This window comes from Ranitomeya imitator, chromosome 4 (assembly GCF_032444005.1).
Source record: "Ranitomeya imitator isolate aRanImi1 chromosome 4, aRanImi1.pri, whole genome shotgun sequence".
NCBI classification, from domain to species: domain Eukaryota; kingdom Metazoa; phylum Chordata; class Amphibia; order Anura; family Dendrobatidae; genus Ranitomeya; species Ranitomeya imitator.
In genome coordinates this window covers 631,542,044-631,563,696 of record NC_091285.1, presented here as the reverse complement: position 1 = coordinate 631,563,696, position 21,653 = coordinate 631,542,044, and the positions used below count along the sequence as shown (strand labels likewise).

The 21,653-nt window shown below is 44.1% G+C and overlaps 1 protein-coding gene across 1 annotated transcript in view; it reads right to left on the bottom strand.

The window, feature by feature from the left end:
• LOC138676989 (cytosolic purine 5'-nucleotidase-like) overlaps positions 1-21,653 on the bottom strand; it is an 85,501-nt gene that overhangs the window by 43,804 nt on the left and 20,044 nt on the right. Inside the window, exons 7-10 of the mRNA XM_069766752.1 lie at positions 18,609-18,702; positions 10,980-11,033; positions 10,138-10,221; positions 10,017-10,058 (exon numbers count right to left, since the gene is read on the bottom strand). Of these exons, the coding sequence (XP_069622853.1) occupies positions 10,017-10,058; positions 10,138-10,221; positions 10,980-11,033; positions 18,609-18,702 (274 nt within the window). The remainder of the gene's footprint in view (positions 1-10,016; positions 10,059-10,137; positions 10,222-10,979; positions 11,034-18,608; positions 18,703-21,653) is intronic.

Genomic DNA, 21,653 nt, shown 5'->3' with positions numbered 1-21,653 from the left:
ATAATGGCCGCACATGATGCTCCATACTGTATAATGTCCACACAGTGCTCCATACTGTATAATGACCGCACTGATGCTCCATACTGTATAATGGCCGCACATGACGCTCCATACTGTATAATGACTGCACATGATGCTCCATACTGTATATTGGCCGCACATGATGCTCCATACTGTATAATGGCCGCACATGATGCTCCATACTGTATAATGACCGCACATGATGCTCCATACTGTATAATGGCCACACAGTGCTCCATACTGTATAATGGCCACACAGTGCTCCATACTGTATAATGGCTGCACATGATGCTGCATACTGTATAATGACCCCACATGATGCTCCATACTGTATAATGGCCGCATATGATGCTCCATACTGTATAATGTCCACACAGTGCTCCATACTGTATAATGACCGCACTGATGCTCCATACTGTATAATGGCCGCACATGATGCTCCATACTATTTAATGACTGCACATGATGCTCCATACTGTATGATGACCACAAATGACGCTCCATACTGTATAATGAACACACATGACGCTCCATACTGTATAATGACCACACATGACACTCCATACTGTATAATGACCACACATGATGCTGCATACTGTATAATGACCACACATGATGCTGCATACTGTATAATGACCACACATGATGCTGCATACTGTATAACGACCCCACATGATGCTCAATACTGTATAATGACTGCATATGATGCTGCGTACTGTATAATGACCCCACATGATGCTCAATACCGTATAATGACTGCACATGATGATGCATACTGTATAATGACCCCACATGATGCTCAATACTGTATAGTGACCGCACATGATGCTCCATACTGTATAATGGCCGCACATGATGCTCCATACTGTATAATGTTCACACAGTGCTCCATACTGTATAATGACCGCACTGATGCTCCATACTGTATAATGGCCGCACATGATGCTCCATACTGTATAATGACTGCACATAATGCTCCATACTGTATGATGACCACACATGACGCTCCATACTGTATAATGAACACACATGACGCTCCATACTGTATAATGAACACACATGATGCTCCATACTGTATAATGACGACACATGATGCTGCATACTGTATAATGACCACACATGATGCTGCATACTGTATAATGACCACACATGATGCTCCATACTGTATAATGACCCCACATGATGCTGCATACTGTATAATGACCCCACATGATGCTCAATTCTGTATAATGACCGCACATGATGCTCCATACTGTATAATGACCGCACATGATGCTCCATACTGTATAATGGCCACACATGATGCTCCATACTGTATAATGACTGCACATGATGCTCCATACTGTATAATGACTGCACATGATGCTTCATACTGTATACTGGCTGCACATGATGCTCCATACTGTATAATGACTGCACATGATGCTCCATACTGTATAATGAACACACATGATACTCCATACTGTATAATGGCCACACAGTGCTCCATACTGTATAATGGCCACACAGTGCTCCATACTGTATACTGGCTGCACATGATGCTCCATACTGTATAATGGTCACACACAGTTCTCCATACTGTATAATGGCCACACAGTGCTCCATATTGTATACTGGCTGCACATGATGCTCCATACTGTATAATGGCCACGCACAGTTCTCCATACTGTATAATGATCCCACATAATGCTTAATACTGTGTAATGACCCCCCTCCTGTATGCATGGCTCATATTCCCCTCTGTATGCATGGCTCATATCCCCCCCTCCTGTATGTATGGCTCATATTTCCCCCCCTGTATGCATGGCTCATATCCCCCCCCCCGTATGCATGGCTCATATTCCCCCCTCCTGTATGCATGGCTCATATTCCCCCCCTCCTGTATGCATGGCTCATATTCCCCCCCCCGTATGCATGGCTCATATTCCCCCCCGTATGCATGACTCATATTCCCCCCCTCCTGTATGCATGGCTCATATTCCCCCCCCCCTCCTGTATGCATGGCTCATATTCCTCCCCCCTATGTATGGCTCATATTCCTCCCCATATGCATGGCTCATATTCCCCCCCCCCCGTATGCATGGCTCATATTCCCCCCCCTCCTGTATGTATGGCTCATATTTCCCACCCCCTCCTGTATGCTTGGCTCATATTTCCCCCTCCTGTATCTGTATGCATGGCTCATTTCTCCACCACCCCCCCCGCGCTCCCCCCACATGCTCCCCCCACGCTCCCATCTTGAATGGCGCGGCTACCGTCCTCCTTCATCCCCCCTACCCTGTCCCCCGTCCCTTATACTTACCTGTTCCTCACCGCGCGGCCATCACTCTCGCTCTGTGCTGACTCCTGGCACAGCACCTTCTCCCTGGGTGACCGGTCATGTGATACCGTTCATTAAGGTCAATGAATATGCGCATATTCATAGACCTTAATGAGTGGTACAACGTGACAGCTCATTCAGAAGCGCTGCAGAAGCCGAGACCATCGCTGGAGCAGGTTGAGTATCGTCTTCAAGGAGGGTGGATGGGAGGCGGCCGGGGCGGTGGGCGGTTGGGCGGGGTAGGTCGGGAGGTGACCCAGCTTTTATAAAAAAAAAAAACAGCCACAAACCTTGCTCAGGTGCCGCCCCCTGCGTTGTCCCCGCCCTAGGCACGTAGTGCGGGACAAGTAATGTCCCGCCCGGGATCGTGGGGCTGACTGTCAAAATCAGGACAGTCCCGCGGGATCCGGGACGGTTGGGAGGTATGCAAAATCATTTTCTGTGGCCTCCCTGCTAACACTCTCGCACCTCTCCAGTCCATCCTTAACTCTGCTGCCTTACTAATTCATCTCTCTCCTCTCTACTCCACAGCTTCTCCCCTCTGCAAATCTGTTCACTGGCTCCCATTCCATACTCAGTGTATCCAGTTCAAATTACTAATGCTAACCTACAAAGCCATCCATAACCTGTCTCCTCCATATATCTCTGACTTAATCTCCCAATATCTTCCCTCACGTGATCTCCGGTCCTCCCAAGATCTCCTTCTCTCCTCCACACCTATTCGCTCCTCACCTAATCGTCTCCAAAACTTCTCCCGAATATCCCTCATCCTCTGGAATTCTGTGCCCCAACACGTCCGAGTATCAACCACATTCGGATCCTTCAGACGGAATCTGAAAACCCATCTCTTCAAGAAAGCCTACAGCCTGCACTGACCCTGCTGCCTCCTCACCACTACTGGAGCTACCGCCTCACCAACACCGGAGCTGCCACAACACCCCAACCCACTGTCTCCTTCCCCACTATCCTGTAGAATGTAAGCCCGCAAGGGCAGGGTCCTCGCCCCTCTGTATCAGTCTGTCATTGTTAGTTTGCTTACTGTAAGTGATGTCTGTAATTTTTCTGCAACTCCTCATGTACAGCACCATGGAATCAATGGTGCTATATAAATAAATAAATAAATAATAATAATAATAATAATAATAATGTGCCAAATCAGGCGCTTAGCCTTGCTACTCCAACTTGATCTGGTACAGTGGCAAGTGGGGTAATAGGGTTGTGATTGATGTCAGCTTTGAATTGTCAGCTGACATCAAGCCCAGGAGTTAGTAATGGAGAGGCTTCCATAAGACACCCCAATTACTTACCCCATAGTCATATTGTAAAAGAGAGACAGCAAAGATAAAGTCCTTTATTTGAAATAAAACCCCACAACCTATTTTACATATTTATTTAAAAATATAGTCGCCTTTTCACCTATAATGAACTGAAGCCTATGTCCGCTGTAAAAGATCCCCAAAAAAACACACCATATTCCTCACCTGTACAATGATAATCCATTGATGCTCATATCCCCTATAAAAGACCAAAAATAATAAAACACCATATTCCTCACCTGTCTGACGAGAAGATAATCCATTTGTCCCACGCCATAATTCATCTCTCATTTATCTGGATGCCCCCGGAAGAAGCTAGGGCAAAACGTACGTTGGGGTGAGGGGGGGTCTCTCCCTTGGCTCTAGTATTTGGTCCCTGTCTCTTTGTGCTCGCTGTATTCTACTCTGCCGGCAGGTAATGTTCTCTATTTATTTATTTATATCCCCAATTGCTCTGGGACTCTTTATAGAGTCATTAACTGAGGATTTAATATTTTTCTGCTGCATGGAATATTTGCTGCACACTTCATGTGATATAATTGAATCCTAAGTTTAAGAGCCTGATATAATGACATATGCTGTGAACCTTTTATTTATTGACGGGCACAAGGGAGCATTCTTTGCGTCTGGAGGATAGAAGGTTTTTCCACCAACATAGAAGAGGATTCTTTACTGTTAGGGCAGTGAGAATCTGGAATTCCTTGCCTGAGGAGGTGGTGATGGCGAACTCAGTCGAGGGGTTCAAGAGAGGCCTGGATGTCTTCCTGGAGCAGAACAATATTGTATCATACAATTATTAGGTTCTGTAGAAGGACGTAGATCTGGGGATTTATTATGATGGAATATAGGCTGAACTGGATGGACAAATGTCTTTTTTTGGCCTTACTAACTATGTTACTATGTTACTATTGAGACCAGTACTCAGGTCACTCTAGCTCCAAGTATTCTCATTAGAATCTACCATATTTACTATGTTTCATATTTTATAATAAGTATTATTTACTTCTTATTAGTCTTATTCTATATTGTTACTGAATCTCAGAGCTGTAAATTCACCTCTATTTTTATGTGACTTTATATATACCCCCTACTCGACACTTTTGTTTTGTTTTCTTTAGCTTTCTTTATTTTTGTTGCCTTAACTTTTTTTCATAATATGCTGCTCAAAAAAATAAAGGGAACATTTAAACAACAGAATATAACTCCAAGTAAATCAAACTTCTGTGAACTCAAACTGTCCACTTAGGAAACAACACTGTTTGACAATCAATATCACATGCTGTTGTGCAAATGGAATAGGCAAAAGATGGAAATTATTGGCAATTATCAAGACACACTCAATAAAGGAGTGGTTCTGCAGGTGGGGACCACAGACCACATCTCAGTACCAATGCTTTCTGGCTGATGTTTTGGTCACTTTTGTATGTTGGTTGTGCTTTCACACTCGTGGTAGCATGAGATGGACTCTACAACCCACACAAGTGGCTCAGGTAGCGCAGCTCATCCAGGATGGCACATCAATGCGATCTGTGGCAAGGTTTGCTGTGTCTGGCTGGGGGCGCTATCAGGAGACAGGTCAGTACACCAGGAGATGTGGAGGGGGCCGTAGGAGGGCAACATCCCAGCAGCAGGACGGCTACCTCAGCCTTTGTGCAAGGAGGAACAGGAGGAGCACTGCTAGCGCCCTGCAAAATGACCTCCAGAAGGCCACAAATGTGCATGTGTCTGCACAAATGGTTAGAAACCGACTCCATGAGGATGGTCTGAGTGCCCAACGTCCACAGATGGGAGTTGTGCTCACAGCCAAACACCATGCAGGACGCTTGGCATTTGCCACAGAACACCAGGATTGGCAAATTCGCCACTGGCGCCCTGTGCTCTTCACAGATAAAAACAGGTTCACACTGTTGTGCACATGTGACAGACGTGACAGTCTGGAGATGCCGTGGAGAGCGATCTGCTGCCTGCAACATCCTTCAGCATGACCGGTTTGGCAGTGGGTCAGTAATGGTGTGGGGTGGCATTTCTTTGGAGGGCCGCACAGTCCCCCATGTGCTCACTAGAGGTAGCCTGACTGTCATTAGGTACCGAGATGAGATCCTCAAACCCATTATGAGACCATATGCTGGTGCGATTGGCCCTGGGTTCCTCCTAATGCAGGACAATGCCAGACCTCATGTGGCTGGAGTGTGTCAACAGTTCCTGCAAGATGAAGGCATTGAAGCTATGGACTGGCCCGCCAGTTCCCCAGACCTGAATCCAATTGAACACATCTGGGACATCATGTCTTGCATCATCTACCAACGTCACGTTGCACCACAGACTGTTGAGGAGTTGGCGGATGTTTTAGTCCAGGTCTGAGAGGAGATCACCACCTCATCAGGAGCATGCCCAGGCGTTGTAGGGAGATCATACAGGCACGTAGAGGCCACACACACTACTGAGCATCTTTTCTTTGTCTTGAGGCATTTCCACTGAAGTTGGATCAACCTGTAACTTCATTTTCCACTTTGATTTTTAGCATCATTCCAACTCCAGACCTCCATGGGATATTAGTTGTGATTTACGTTGATCATTTTTAGGTTTTATTTTTCTCAACACATTCCACTATGTAATTAATAAAGATTTACAACTGGAATATTTCATTCAGTGATATCTAGGATGTGGGATTTTAGCGTTTCCTTTATATTTTTGAGCAGTGTATATTCAAAATAAAGGTGAGTGTTTTAACCTATAAATGGTTCGCTTCTTTGGTCTACCTGTATTGTAAGTGCACTGGTGGTAATATATTGTCTGAAGTGCCATACTTGTTGTGATTTATAGGGACATACTTCTGATAAACTCATTTTCAGCCCTCTTGCAAGCTAATTTCCTAGCAGGGCTCCTCCCATTTGTCTATTTCAGTTGGTTGCTGGCATGGCATGCAGCTTCCCATGTCAGTGATGACTTTTGTTGGTCTAATAAGTAACAGCACATTTACATTTTATACATGGCATAAAGGAGTCAGCGAGTGCAAATTTCGAATGTAAAGTACGCACGATTATTGTACTAAGAGGCCAGAAACATCTTTGGGTATGTACACACAACGTCTTTTATAGAGTTTTTCAAAGAGAAGACCCCTCAGGAATCACCAGTGCTTTTATTCTCCCTGAAGTCTTTTTTATGTCTTTTTGGCCGCTTCCTGAGCGCTTGTTCACCATATTTGTCAATGGGTTTAATTGTTTTATCAGCATTTTGGGTAATCTTTTGTACCGGCATTTAATTATATTTTTTTATCCTCTCAACATTGTAACAAAAACTGTGTGAAAACACTCAAAAGATGCCCAATCTTTCACATTGACTGTTACTATAAAGTATAGAACTCCTTCTGAGCAGAAAACGCCTGAAGAATGGTCGGCTCACGTTTTTCGCCGTCTGGCGGCTTTGGAAACTTGAAGCAGTTAAAAGATTCTCAAAAGAGGGAAAACAGGAACAAGGCTTTTTTTTTTTTTACATAGGAATGTACAGTACAGACCAAAAGTTTGGACACACCTTCTCTGTATTTTCATGACTATGAAAATTGTACATTCACACTGAAGGCATCAAAACTATGAATTAACACATGTGGAATTATATACTTAACAAAAAAAGTGTGAAACAACTGAAATTATGTCTTATATTCTAGGTTCTTCAAAGTAGCCACCTTTTGCTTTGATGACTGCTTTACACACTCTTGGCATTCTCTTGATGAGCTTCAAGAGGTAGTCACTGGGAATGGTCTTCCAACAATCTTTAAGGAGTTCCCAGAGAAGCTTAGCACTTGTTGGGCCCTTTTGCCTTCACTCTGCGGTCTAGCTCACCCCAAATATCTCGATTGGGTTCAGGTCTGGTGACTGTGGAGGCCAAGTCATCTGGCGTAGCACCCCATCACTCTCCTTCTTGGTCAAATAGCCCTTACACAGCCTGGAGGTGTGTTTGGGGTCATTGTCCTTTTGAAAAATTAATGATGATCCAGCTAAACGCAAACCGGATGGAATAGCATGCCGCTGCAAGATGCTGTGGTAGCCATGCTGGTTCAGTATGCCTTCAATTTTGAATAAATCCCCAACAGTGTCACCAGCAAAGCACCCCCACACCATCACACCTCCTCCTCCATGCTTCACGGTGGGAACCAGGCATGTAGAGTCCATCCGTTCACCTTTTCTGCATCACACAAAGACACGGTGGTTGGAACCAAAGATCTCAAATTTGGACTCATCAGACCAAAGCACAGATTTCCACTGGTCTAATTTCCATTCCTTGTGTTCTTTAGCCCAAACAAGTCTCTTCTGCTTGTTGCCTGTCCTTAGCAGTGGTTTCCTAGCAGCTATTTTACCATGAAGGCCTGCTGCACAAAGTCTCCTCTTAACAGTTGTTGTAGAGATGTGTCTGCTGCTAGAACTCTGTGTGGCAGTGACCTGGTCTCTAATCTGAGCAGCTGTTAACCTGCGATTTCTGAGGCTGGTGACTCGGATAAACGTATCCTCAGAAGCAGAGGTGACTCTTGGTCTTCCTTTCCTGGGGCGGTCCTCATGTGAGCCAGTCTCTTTGTAGCGCTTGATGGTTTTTGCCACTGCACTTGGGGACACTTTCTAAGTTTTCCCAATTTTTCAGACTGACTGACCTTCATTTCTTAAAGTAATGATGGCCACTCGTTTTTCTTTACTTAGCTGCTTTTTTCTTGCCATAATACAAATTCTAACAGTCTATTCAGTAGGACTATCAGCTGTGTATCCACCAGACTTCTGCACAACACAACTGATGGTCCCAACCCCATTTATAAGGCAAGAAATCCCACTTATTAAACCTGACAGGGCACACCTGTGAAGTGAAAACCATTTCCGGTGACTACTTCTTGAAGCTCATCAAGAGAATGCCAAGAGTGTGCAAAGCAGTCATCAAAGCAAAAGGTGGCTACTTTGAGGAACCTAAAGTATAAGACATAATTTCAGTTGTTTCACACTTTTTTGTTAAGTATATAATTCCACATGTGTTAATGCAGTGCCCCAGAGATCTGGTCGTTGCAGTAACGTCGCTCTGCCACTAAGGGGAGTGATGGTACGTCTGACTGCACTAAAGGAGTTCTACTTACCAGGTATCGCCAAGCACACACTACACTTCACACTCCAGCCACTAGGGGGAGTAAAAGGCTTTATTTATTGGGCCACTCTTCACATTGGTAAAACTAGGGGTTGGACAGGAAGTTAGGCAGAACGAAGCCTGGGAGAGCTCCAGGGAGGACCTGTCAGAACTGGGAAATCTGGCAGGTACCCAGTGAAAGGACAGATTGTTACGGAACTGCGCCTGCACTACCTTGCGGCGGTATCCTAAGAAAGAGACACGAAGCGAAAGATATTGTGGAACAGTGAGAAACGAGATCAGCACAAAGAAGATCCAGTAGGAGTCGTGCCCCGAGGACGGCAACATCCTACTGAGGCGCATAGCCGGTGGCCCGGAGCACCGAGGAAGTAACAGTCTCCACGCATTACTTCAAACAGCGGCAGGACAGTTAATTACAATATAACACCTAAGAAGGACATAGGAGGCAATCCTGGGAGAGGGGCGACACTAGGGTTCCAGAATAACTCCAGGCCTACCTGTCATAAAGGTGCGTCCTAGCCATAACATACCTGGGGGACGGAGAAGAGAAAGATCTAGAAAGAACGAGAACAGAAGTTGTGAGGACTATCCTGAAAGCTCAGCAGGGAAGGACTACAACACACAGGCGCTAGTGGGTAGACACTGATTTCCACCTGCAAAGGGAACTCTGGATGTGCCTTCGGACCGGCCGGTCTCAGACAGCCCTGTTGACAGTGCCCTGGATTGAGGATCCTGAAACCTTCAGTAAAAGGTAAAGAAACTGAACCCTGTGTCCTCGTTATTCCTCGCACTACGCACCATCACCCTTTATTGGACGCCCCTTAGCAGGGTCACGGACCGGGTCCAGCCACCGTGACATCCCCAGAACTGAGCCAGCAGAGGACCGGTACCAAGTAACCCGTGGCCCTGCATCTGGGGGCGATCCATTAATTCATAGTTTTGATGCCTTCAGTGTGAATGTACAATTTTCATAGTCATGAAAATACAGAAAAATCTTTAAATGAGAAGGTGTGTCCAAACTTTTGGTCTGTACTGTATATGTTCATAGTGTTGAGCATTTTTGAGTGCTTTTTCAGGCGGGTTTTAGAGCAGACCACCTAAAAAAGATGTGTGGATATAAATGTTTAACTAATTATTAACGAATCTGACTTCTCCAGAGACCTCTCTACAGATATTAGATGTAAGCTCTATGTAATATCCGTCAGATACTCATTCCATGAGGTTGTAGGCATCAGACTAACCTTATCTTCAATTCCATCATCAAACAGGTAGGACATGATGGCCTGGAGGAAGGAGACAGAATATGAGGCACTGTGCGGGTTACGGGGAGTGACCGGCGCTTCGAGGGTCGGACATACTCACGTTGGTGTATTTGTAATCGCTGTTTGTGGCTAGAAAAACTTTTCCCACCTCTCGTAAACGATTCAACAGCAAATGGATTCTCTCCTGGAAAAATCATGTATTGCAGTCATGCAACGAAATAAACAGCTATCTATAAGTTAAAAAAAATATATAGATAGGAGGTGGTGGTCTCTCATTCAAGGACCCTCGTCTATCAGCCTTTGTGATGTAGGACCCAACACGCACATGCATTGCCCGGACAGCCGTGTGATTTTAATGGGCATCATGTAATGGTTTCTGTTCTCTGTGGTGATGCTGGAGAGGTACTGGGTAGTGATGAGCAAAGGTGCTTGGATAAGGTGTTAACTCAGCATGCTCAAGTGCTAACAGAGTGCCTAGGGCATGCTCGAAAAATATGTTCGCACTCGGATGTCATCTGCATTTTGTTTGTTTTTTACTGTTTAACGGGTGAGAAGAACGGATGCTACACTGATGGTAAAAATGAACGCTCGAACCAATCATGGACGAAAATTGGATCCAGCAAACTGCAGAAAAATATTCCATTTTTTTTCTTCTACGCATAAGAAACTAATGTCTGAATAAGACGATAAAGGGAACAGTGCGCCCAACACGCAAGTGTGGATTCCACACACGTGTTCCTTGGTGCCCTTGATTATATTGATCTATACATGAGCAAATCTCTCCCACAATATATAAGCATATGTATCTACAACTTGGTGTACTGTCTCTTTAAATCTTACAACCTCATTAATGGACAATGCATAATTTGGGTGAGTATTCTATAATATGAAGAGAATCTGACTCTGTTTTACATGTTTTTCTTTGCTTGGAAAAAAACTTACGTCTTTGAGAACGTATTTATTCAGATCTTGCAGAGTCTTTTCTTTCAGAACACCCTATTGAAATATAGAATATGGTAATAGAATCAGTAAATTAGACAGTCATGACCGCATATTAATGAAAAAAATAATAGTAAGAATTATAATATATGTAAATAAAGTATCAAATATTTGTCACAATTTCTAGAATATATCTCCTTAGGCATTGTATGCCTTTATAGTGTTAACTGTTAGGAGCCAGCCCAGGTTGGGAAGGGTTACATGGGCACATGGGAAACTAGTTCCTGCTTGTGAGGAGTTGATGAATAGCTGCTGAGGAGATAAGAAGGATTGCGGATTAGGAGAAGGCTACAAGTTAAGGTACCTTCACACATAACGATATTGTTAACGATATCGTTGCTATTTGTGACGTAGCAACGATATCGTTAATGAAATCGTTATGTGTGACAGCGACCAACGATCAGGCCCCTGCTGGGAGATCGTTGGTCGCTGAATAAAGTCCAGAACTTTATTTCGTCGCTGGACTCCCTGGAGACATCGCTGGATCGGCGTGTGTGACACCGATCCAGCGATGTCTTCACTGGTAACCAGGGTAAACATCGGGTAACTAAGCGCAGGGCCGCGCTTAGTAACCCGATGTTTACCCTGGTTACCATGCTAAAAGTAAAAAAAAACAAACAGTACATACTTACCTACAGCTGTCTGTCCTCCAGCGCTGCGCTCTGCTCTCCTCCTGTACCGGCTGTGAGCCGGAAAGCAGAGCGGTGACGTCACCGCTCTGCTTTCCGGCTCACAGACAGTACAGGAGGAGAGCAGAGAAGCAGAGCGCAGCGCTGGAGGACAGACAGCTGTAGGTAAGTATGTACTGTTTTTTTTTTTTTTACTTTTAGCATGGTAACCAGGGTAAACATCGGGTTACTAAGCGCGGCCCTGGGCTTAGTTACCCGATGTTTACCCTGGTTACCGGCATCGTTGGTCGCTGGAGAGCGGTCTGTGTGACAGCTCTCCAGCGACCAAACAGCGACGCTGCAGCGATTCGGATCGTTGTCGGTATCGCTGCAGCGTCGCTAAATGTGAAGGGGCCTTTAGGCCGGAGTCACACTACAGCGAGATACATCCGAGTCTTGCAGGTTAAAAACAAGCTCTGGCACCGGCACTCCGGAGCGGAGCGTGCAGCTCCATGTATTGCTGTGCGGCCGCATACTCCGCTCTGGAGTGCCGGTGCCAGAGCATGGTTTTAACCTGCAAGACTCGGACGTATCTCGCTGTGTGTGATCCCGGCCTTAGAGAGTGTGTTTAGCAACAGAAGATTTGTGGATAGAAAGTTGTGGTGAAATATGTGTATATCTATATGTGTGTAGTGACATATGTCCAGGGTTATATGTGTAATTAGAAGTAGTTGAACATATGTCCTGAAACTGCAGGCCTCACAAAGGTCAGAGCATACATATCTTTAGAAGGCAGACTACTGTCTCTACTCTCGCCAGGGGTCGTGCTGGGAACCAAGAAAAAGGGAAACATTTGACACCTCCTAGCTCTTTGAAGAGAGATGTCAATTACAGCCTGACAGCATCTATCTGTGAGAACTTTTACACAGGGAATCTCAGAGCAAATAATATATTCATTGGGGGAGCGGCCGCGGTCCAATCAAAAACAAGCAATTAGGATATTAACCTGAGGGGCTGGTCTAGAAATCTGCCCTCCAGAGTGAAGCTATAAATTAGGCCTGCATACATAGACCAACTCCATATTCACCCTCTCTCAGGGAGCAGAAAGCAGACTACAAAGTTAGACGTTTCTGTAAGTTTTCTCCAGCTTATTTTGTACTGTTTTGCATACCTGTATGTTTTTTTGTTATCATATTTTTATACCTTTTTCTTACTGTAAGCACTGAATCTTTTTTTGTATTAACCCCTTAATCCCATATGACGTACTATCCCGTCAAGGTGACCTGGGACTTAATTCCCAGTGACGGGATAGTACGTCATAGTCGATCGGAGGGAGCGCAGCCGATCGCCGCCGGGTGTCAGCTGATTATTACAGCTGACATCCGGCACTATGTGCCAGGAGCGCTCACAGACCGCTCCCGGCATATTACCCCCCCCCCCGGCACACTGCGATCAAAGATGATCACAGCATTCTGGCGGCACAGGGAAGCATCGCGCAGGGAGGGGGCTCCCTGCGTGCTTCCCTGAGACCCTTGAAGCAACGCGATGTGATCGCGTTGCTCCGAGGGTCTCCTACCTCCTCCTCCCTGCAGGCCCTGGATCCAAAATGGCCATGGGGGGCCTTCCGGGTCCTGCAGGGAGGTGGCTTTGCAGTTCCTGTCAGATCTCTGATCTGACACAGTGCACTGCAAAGTGTCAGATCAGCGATCTGTCACTATACAGTGATGTCCCCTCCTGGGGCAATGTAAAAAAGTAAAAAAAAAAAAAAATTACATGCGTAAAAAAAAACTAAAAAAATTCCTAAATAAAGAAAAAAAAATATTGTTCCAATAAAGACATTTCTTTATCTAAATAAAAAAAACAATAAAAGTACACATATTTAGTATCGCCGCATCCATAACGATCTGACCTATAAAACTGTCCAACTAGTTAACCCCTTCAGTGAACACCATAAAAAAAAGAGGCAAAAAACAACGCTTTATTATCATACCTCCAAACAAAAAGTGGAATAACACGCAATCGAAAAGACAGATATAAATAACCATGGTACCACTGAAAACGTCATCTTGTCATCAGTGAAAAAATAAAAAAATTATAGTCCTCAGAATAAAGCGATGCAAAAATAATAATTTTTTATATAAAATAGTTTTTATTGTATAAAAGCGCCAAAACATAAAAAAAGATATAAATCAGGTATCGCTGTAATCGTACTGACCAGAAGAATAAAACTGCTTTATCAATTTTACCAAACATGGAACGGTATACACACCCCTTCCCCAAAAGAACTTCATGAATAGCTGTTTTTTGGTCATTCTGCCTCACAAAAATCGGAATAAAAAGCAATCAAAAAATGTCACGTGCCCGAAAATTGTACCAATGAAAACGCCAACTCGTCCCACAAAAAACAAGACCTCACATGACTCTGTGGACCAAAATTTGGAAAAATTATAGCTCTCAAAATGCGGAGACGCAAAAACTATTTTTTGCAATAAAAAGCGTCTTTTAGTGTGTGACGGCTGCCAATCATAAAAATCCACTAAAAAACCCGCGATAAAAGTAAATCAATCCCCCCTTCATCACCCCCTTAGTTAGGGAAAAATAATAAAATGTATTTACTTCCATTTTCCCATTAGGGTTAGGGTTAGGATTGGGGCTAAAGTTAGGGTTAGGGTTGGGGCTAAAGTTAGGGTTGGGGCTAAAGTTAGGGTTAGGGCTACAGTTAGGGTTGGAGCTACAGTTAGGGTTAGGGTTGGGGCTAGGGTTAGGGTTTGGGCTAAATTTAGGGTTAGGATTGGGGCTAAAGTTAGGGTTAGTGTTAGGGCTAAAGTTAGGGTTGGGGCTAAAGTTAGGGTTAGGGCTACAGTTAGGGTTGGAGCTACAGTTAGGGTTAGGGTTGGGGCTAGGGTTAGGGTTTGGGCTAAATTTAGGGTTAGGATTGGGGCTAAAGTTAGGGTTAGTGTTAGGGCTAAAGTTAGGGTTGGGGATACAGTTAGGGTTAGGGTTGTGGCTAAAGTTAGGGTTAGGGTTGGGGCTAAGGTTAGGGTTAGAGTTGGGGCTAAAGTTAGGGTTAGGGTTAGGGCTAAGGTTAGGGTTAGAGCTAAAGTTAGGGTTTGGATTACATTTACGGTTGGAATTAGGGTTGGGATTAGGGTTAGGGGTGTGGTTAGGGTTATGGTTGGGATTAGGGTTAGGGGTGTGTTGGAGTTAGGGTTGGGATTAGGGATAGGGTTGTGTTGAGGTTAAAGGTGTGTTGGGGTTAGAGGTGTGGTTGGGATTAGGGCTAGGGGCATGTTTGGGTTAGGGGCGTTGTTAGGGTTAGGGTTGGGATTATGGTTTGGGGTGTGTTTGGGTTACGGTTTCAGTTAGAATTCAGGGGTTTCCACTATTTAGGCACATCAGGGGCTCTCCAACGCGACATGGCGTCCGCTCTCAATTCCAGCCAATTCTGCGTTGAAAAAGTAAAACAGTGCTCCTTCCCTTCCGAGCTCTCCCGTGCGCCCAAACAGGGGTTTACCCCAACATATGGGGTATCAGCCTACTCAGGACAAATTGGACAACAACTTTTGGGGTCCAATTTCTCCTGTTACCCTTGGGTAAATACAAAACCGTGGGGCTAAAAAATAATTTTTGTGGAAAAAAAAAGATTTTTTATTTTCACGGCTCTGCGTTATAAACTGTAGTGAAACACTTGGGGGGGTTCAAAGTTCTCACAACACATCTAGTTAAGTTCCTTGGGGGTCTAGTTTCCAATATGGGGTCACTTGTGGGAGGTTTCTACTGTTTTAGTACATCAGGGGCTCTGCAAATGCAACGTGATGCCTGCAGACCAATCTATCTGTCTGCATTCCAAACGGCGCTCCTTCCCTTCCGAGCTCTGCCATGCGCCCAAATGGTGGTTATCCCCCACATATGGGGTATCGGCGTAGTCAGGACAAATTGGACAACAACTTTTGGGATCCAATTTTTCCTCTTACCCTTGGGAAAATACAAAACTGGGGGCTAAAAAAAAATTTTTGTGGAAAAAAAAAGATTTTTTATTTTCACAGCTCTGCGTTATAAACTGTAGTGAAACACTTGGGGGTTCACAGTTCTCACAACACATCCAGATAAGTTCCTTAGGGGGTCTACTTTCCCAAATGGTGTCACTTGTGGGGGTTTCAATGTTTAGGTACATCAGGGGCTCTCCAAACGCAACATGGCGTCCCATCTCAATTCCAGTCAATTTTGCATTGAAAAGTAAAATGGCGCTCCTTCCCTTCCAAGCTCTGCCATGCGCCCAAAGAGTGGTTTACTCCCACATATGGGGTATAATCGTACTCAGGAATAATTGCACAACAACTTTTGGGGTCCAATTTCTTCTCTTACCCTTGGGAAAATAAAAAATTGGGGGCGAAAAATTCATTTTTGTGAAAAAATATTTTTTATTTTTACGGTTCTACATTATAAACTTCTGTGAAGCACTTGGTGGGTCAAAGTAATCACCACACATCTAAATAAGTTCCTTAGGGGGTCTACTTTCCAAAATAGTGTCTCTTGTGGGGGGTTTCAATGTTTAGGTACATCAGGGGCTCTCCAAACGACATAGCATCCAATCTCAATTCCAGTCAATTTTGCATTGAAAAGTCAAACGGCGCTCCTTCCCTTCCGAGCTCTGCCATGCGACCAAACAGTGGTTTACCCCCAAATATGGGGTATCGGCGTACTCAGGACAAATTGTACAACAACTTTTGTGGTCCAATTTCTCCTGTTATCCTTGGTAAAAATAAGACAAATTGGAGCTGAATTAAATTTTTTGTGAAAAAAAGTTAAATGTTCATTTTTTTTTAAAAACATTCCAAAAATTCTTGTGAAACACCTGAAGGGTTAATAAACATCTTGAATGTGGTGTTGGGCACCTTGAGGGGTGCAGTTTTTAGAATGGTGTCACACTTGGTTATTTTCTATCATATAGACCCCTCAAAGTGACTTCAAATGAGATATGGTCCCTAAAAAAATGGTGTTGTAAAAATGAGAAATTGCTGGTCAAATTTTAACCCTTATAACTCCCGAACAAAAAAAAATTTGTTTCCAAAATTGTGCTGATGTAAAGTAGACATGTGGGAAATGTTACTTATTAAGTATTTTGTGTGACATAGCTCTGTGATTTAAGGGCAAAGTTGGAAAATTGCAAAATTTTCTCCATATTTCCATTTTTTTTCACAAATAAACGCAAGTAATATCAAAGAAATTTTACCACTATCATGAAGTACAATATGTCACAAGAAAACAGTGACAGAATCATCAGGATCCGTTGAAGCGTTCCAGAGTTATAACCTCATAAAGGGACAGTGGCCAGAATTGTAAAAATTGGCCCGGTCATTAACGTGTAAACCACACTTGGGGGTTAAGGGGTTAAAGCATAAAACTTTAGCAAGTTGAACCTTGAATGTTCTAAAAGAATCCATAGCCTTAAACTGTGTGAGCCTTTTGAGTGGTGGACAGTATTAGTAGTATTTCCGGGACTCATCGCCCGTGGCCTGGGTCGGTGCGTGATTTATGCTCCCATTACAGCATAGGACAGAGGTTGAATGCTGGACTGAGAGAGGGGAGATAGATTTACCCTTGCAGGCACAACCCCAAGTCACGTCCTGAGAGCGGGCACGTGACGAATTAGTGACACCATGGAGAGGGATCCGTGACACAAGTTTCAGAACAATTTCTTAGTAACTGATTACTTATGGGCCAGAGTGCAGAGGTTGAAGGAATTCCTATTCCAACCAGGAGAGGACATGAGGTATTACCTGTGGTGGAGGATAAAGAAAGTGAAGATCAGAGCTAGAAAGCTTGAAAAGTTCTCCATCACTTGTGTATAATACCAATACCATCGAAATGCTGTGCATTTTACGTATAAGAAATTTACTCAAAGTATTATGACTGCTATCTCCTGTTGTAGTTCTGCAGTATATTTGTCGTGGTGTGACTGTAGGTGATTAGGGAAAGGGGTCCTGCACTGTTCCTAGAGCTGAGGCCCTAACTATCCCTGCTTCCAAAGATACCTCTAAAGGTGAGGAGGTTTGGGCCACCAGCCTTACTGTTCTCATGTTATATACTAAGCTGTCCCCTCCCACTCATCCAGAATGCCTGGGACAGAAATACTAGTGTATAAACACGTAAGACGAACAGGGATAACAAAAAGCAACTTATATGCAAAACAGTCACCAAAGGGACAGGGGAATATATTGAAGGGTAGGAGTGTACAAACCAAATGGGAATAGGATCATGGAGAAAGCATACACCCTAAAACAGCAGACAACAATCTCCAGCAGCAACAATGAACTCCAACTTCAGCACACCAACTCAAGTAAACTTTCACTGACAAGAAAGAGAAGGTCTGGCAAGATTTTAAGGAAAGAGGAAATGAGACAGTAGGTTCAACTGTGAGATGGAGCTGCATGTCTCTAACCAGCATAGAAAGGGTTGGTAACCTCTTCAGCACCAAAGGAAACAAAATCCATTTAATATGGGGAATAAAACACACTGGCTAAATGGAAAACCTGTGATTCACAAGTGATTTCCAAATTCCCAGATCTACCATGAGGACGTGACAATATTAGGCTACGATCTCACGATGATCTCAAGACCTCAGGATCCAAAAGATGTAGTCCAGACCTGGGCGCAATCTTCCCTCCATGGTTCTAAAATATATTATCGTGCAAGATAACTTGGGATTGTTTCTGAAAAATAATGGAGATGCGCCTTGTTCTCTATGTGGTATTCTGGAGATATGTATGTAGAAGATCTGATAAATCCATCGCTACATGAGGCCTGAGGAGTGGCTTGAGCCATTGATAATTCCACCTCCGTACAGAAAGGCGAAGAGTAGTGGAAGCTCTTATCTATTCCATATTGGGCTCCTCTGTGTGTTGCTGACAGTCATGATGACGAGATAATATGTCAGAGCTCCACACCCCTCCCATGATCTCACCGAGTCGTGCATGTAGTCCATGGCTTCTCTCACATCCTGGAACATACTTTTGTAGGACATAAACAGATTTCCATGGCGATATCCGGTGTCGTAGCTACAAGGGAATTCAGATATAAAATCACTAACGTTTTCTAACATATAATACCATCATCTTAAATTCAGCTATCACACAGTGGAATTGTTTCAAAAATGCCACTGAAGTTTTTGATGCATTTTATTTTAAGCCAAGACCAGAAGTGGATCCAGAAAGAAGAAGTAGAAGTAGAATTCCCTTCTTTATATCCCATTTCGATTCCACTCCTGGCTTTGACTCAAGAAAAAAAACACTTTAAAAAGCTGTCACAATAAATTTGACATCTTTCAAAAAATTTCTGTGTGTTAATGGGATATATACTTTTTTAATGAATACCTAGTAGCTAGAAGAGACTGTTGAGTCTTTTGCCCCGGGCAGAGCTCGTATCAGCCCGCTGTAAACCTTATAAGTGTTGGGGTCCAAGATTCCTGAAGGGCCCACACTGCCCAGGGTTCAGCTGAAGGCATCTGCCATACATGTAAGGTGGATGTGCACCAAATGTATGGAAGAGGTGTAAGGAGGTGGCGGGGAACCTCAGTTGCCTCCTTTCTCCTACCCACTGCACCCAAGCGGCACCCTAATGGTTCCCTCATGTTTTATGTGTAATGTATAAAGTGTAATGTCTAATGTGCTGTACATGCCATGTAGCTGCATTTGTATAAAGTTAGTTCAGGGACAGAAGGAATTAAAAAGTGGGCCGGTCCAACAGTTTAACAGGGAAGGGAATTCCTGTTCCTGTAGCAGAGCCCAGGCAGGCTTGCCCGAGGCAGGACACTCTTCACTATTAGGAGCAGAGGGTGCCAATAGCATTGTCATGGCAGCTAGGGGGGCCTAGTGGAGACCCTGTAATATTTATACTGCAAACTCCCCTTTATAGGAGAAAAGAAATTTCACAAAACACTTCAATATTATAGTATTGCAATGAATTGTAGAATCTATCAAGTCATTGTAAGCTTAAGTTTGCTAAAAGAACCAATAAAAAGTAAAGAAAACCTCTGTAATAAAGCAAATATTTGTTCCCACTGCAAGTATAACTCTCAGAAAAACACTCATGACATTAAAATTGCAACACCAAGAAGGAAAGTAGTGGAATTATGGAAATAACAGAATGGAGACATGTTACTGATATGCAAATAGTGAATGTCACAAGTTTGCCGCAACAGAGAGGAGCCAGAAGACCATAGCGTCTGATTTGTCCTACTCCTGCACTGACTAGAAGCACTTATCCTCATATTAAATGGTGTAAATTTATTTTAGTAGTGCAGGGGTTAATCTGCTCAGTTGAGAGCTCCAGGAAGTTTTTCTGCATTAAGGCTCTCAAGTGTTCTCTGGTAGCTACTCCCATCTCCTATATAATCTGGACTCTGGCTAGCGCTCATTGCCAGAGTTAGCTTATGCTGCATGGTTCAGGAGTTGGTGGAGAGTTGTTGTTTGAGAAGGTGTTTGGTGGATTTATCTAAGACTGTTGTATGGTTTAGGTTGTGTGCTAATCCTCTCCTCCTACTTTGTTTTTCCCCCATCCTCCACTCCCCGGTGTTTTCCTCTGTTATTTGTGTGTGCATATTTGTATGATTTGTATTTTGCTTTATCCCTGTTTGTATTACCTTGTTAGTCTAGTTGGTGTATTGCCATGCACTACTACTCCCTTCTTCCCTGGGGGGGAAGGGAAACAGACTAAGGGTGGATTCAGGGGCTCAGCAAGGTACGTGGCCCCGGCGTCTTCATCATTAGAAGTAGTCTAGGGATAGCTAGGGCACCCCTAGCGTTAGAAACCTGGAAAGAGCCCTTGGTCCTGGGATACCCAACAACACAGTCGTGACATTGAAAAATTGAAACAAAATTTTCAAAACTTCTCGATTTATCAAGTATAAGCGCCACATGCAGAAATCCCTGCACTTGCAGCCTTGGAAACTATCAGTCAAGTTATTAATGGTTGTCTGAGGAATGTTATGCCTCTCTCAATGCACTTGGGGAAATCATCAAGATCCCCCGCTGGCAGCTCCCGTGTAATTGCCGATCAATGACGCCCCAAGAGTGTGCAATGGGAGCCAAGTCTGGAGACTCTGATTGCCATGGTAGCACATTTAGGCCATGCAGGTTGCTCACAGGAGCACAGGCTTAGTGGTATGTTGAAAAACGGTTGCTGTGACACTTTGTAGAAACATGTCTATTAAACCCTTGATTTTCATAATTCCATTACTTTTAATTTTTGGTGTTGCAATTTCAGTGTTGAAGAGTGGAATAAATTATCATAATATTTATCCAAAAAGCATAAGAATTTAAAATGGAAATTAGGAATCTAAAAAAGTTCTAGGACGTTCATGAAAATTGAAATATTTGTACTTTTTATTTTTAATATAGATTGTGACATGTAAAAAAAATCATTGCCCAATATAAATAAAAAAATACACCAAAATCTTATTTAAAAAATACCGTATATACTCGCGTATAAGCCAAGATTTTCAGCCCAAATTTTTGGGCTGAAAGTGCCCCTCTCGGCTTATACTCGAGTCACGGTGGGCGGCAGGGTCGGCGGGTGAGGGGGAGAGGGCGCTGAGGCATACTCACCTAGTCCCGGCGATCCTGGCGCTGTCCCTGCAGTCCCATGGTCTTCGGGTGCTGCAGCTCTTCCCCTGTGTTCAGCGGTCACATGGGACCGCTCATTAGAGAAATGAATATGGACTCCACTCCCATAGGGGTGGAGCCGCATATTCATTTCTCTAATCAGCGGTAACGGTGACCGCTGACAGAGGAAGAGGCTGCGGCACCGAAGACCATCTGTCCGGGAGAAGGAGTGGGACGCCGGGAGCAGGTAAGTATCGCATATTCACCTATCCCCGTTCCACACGCCGGGCGCCGCTCCGTCTTCCCGGCGCCGCTCCATCTTCCCGGCGTCTCTCCGCACTGACTGTTCAGGTTAGAGGGCGCGATGACGCATATAGTGTGCGCGGCGCCCTCTGCCTGATCAGTCA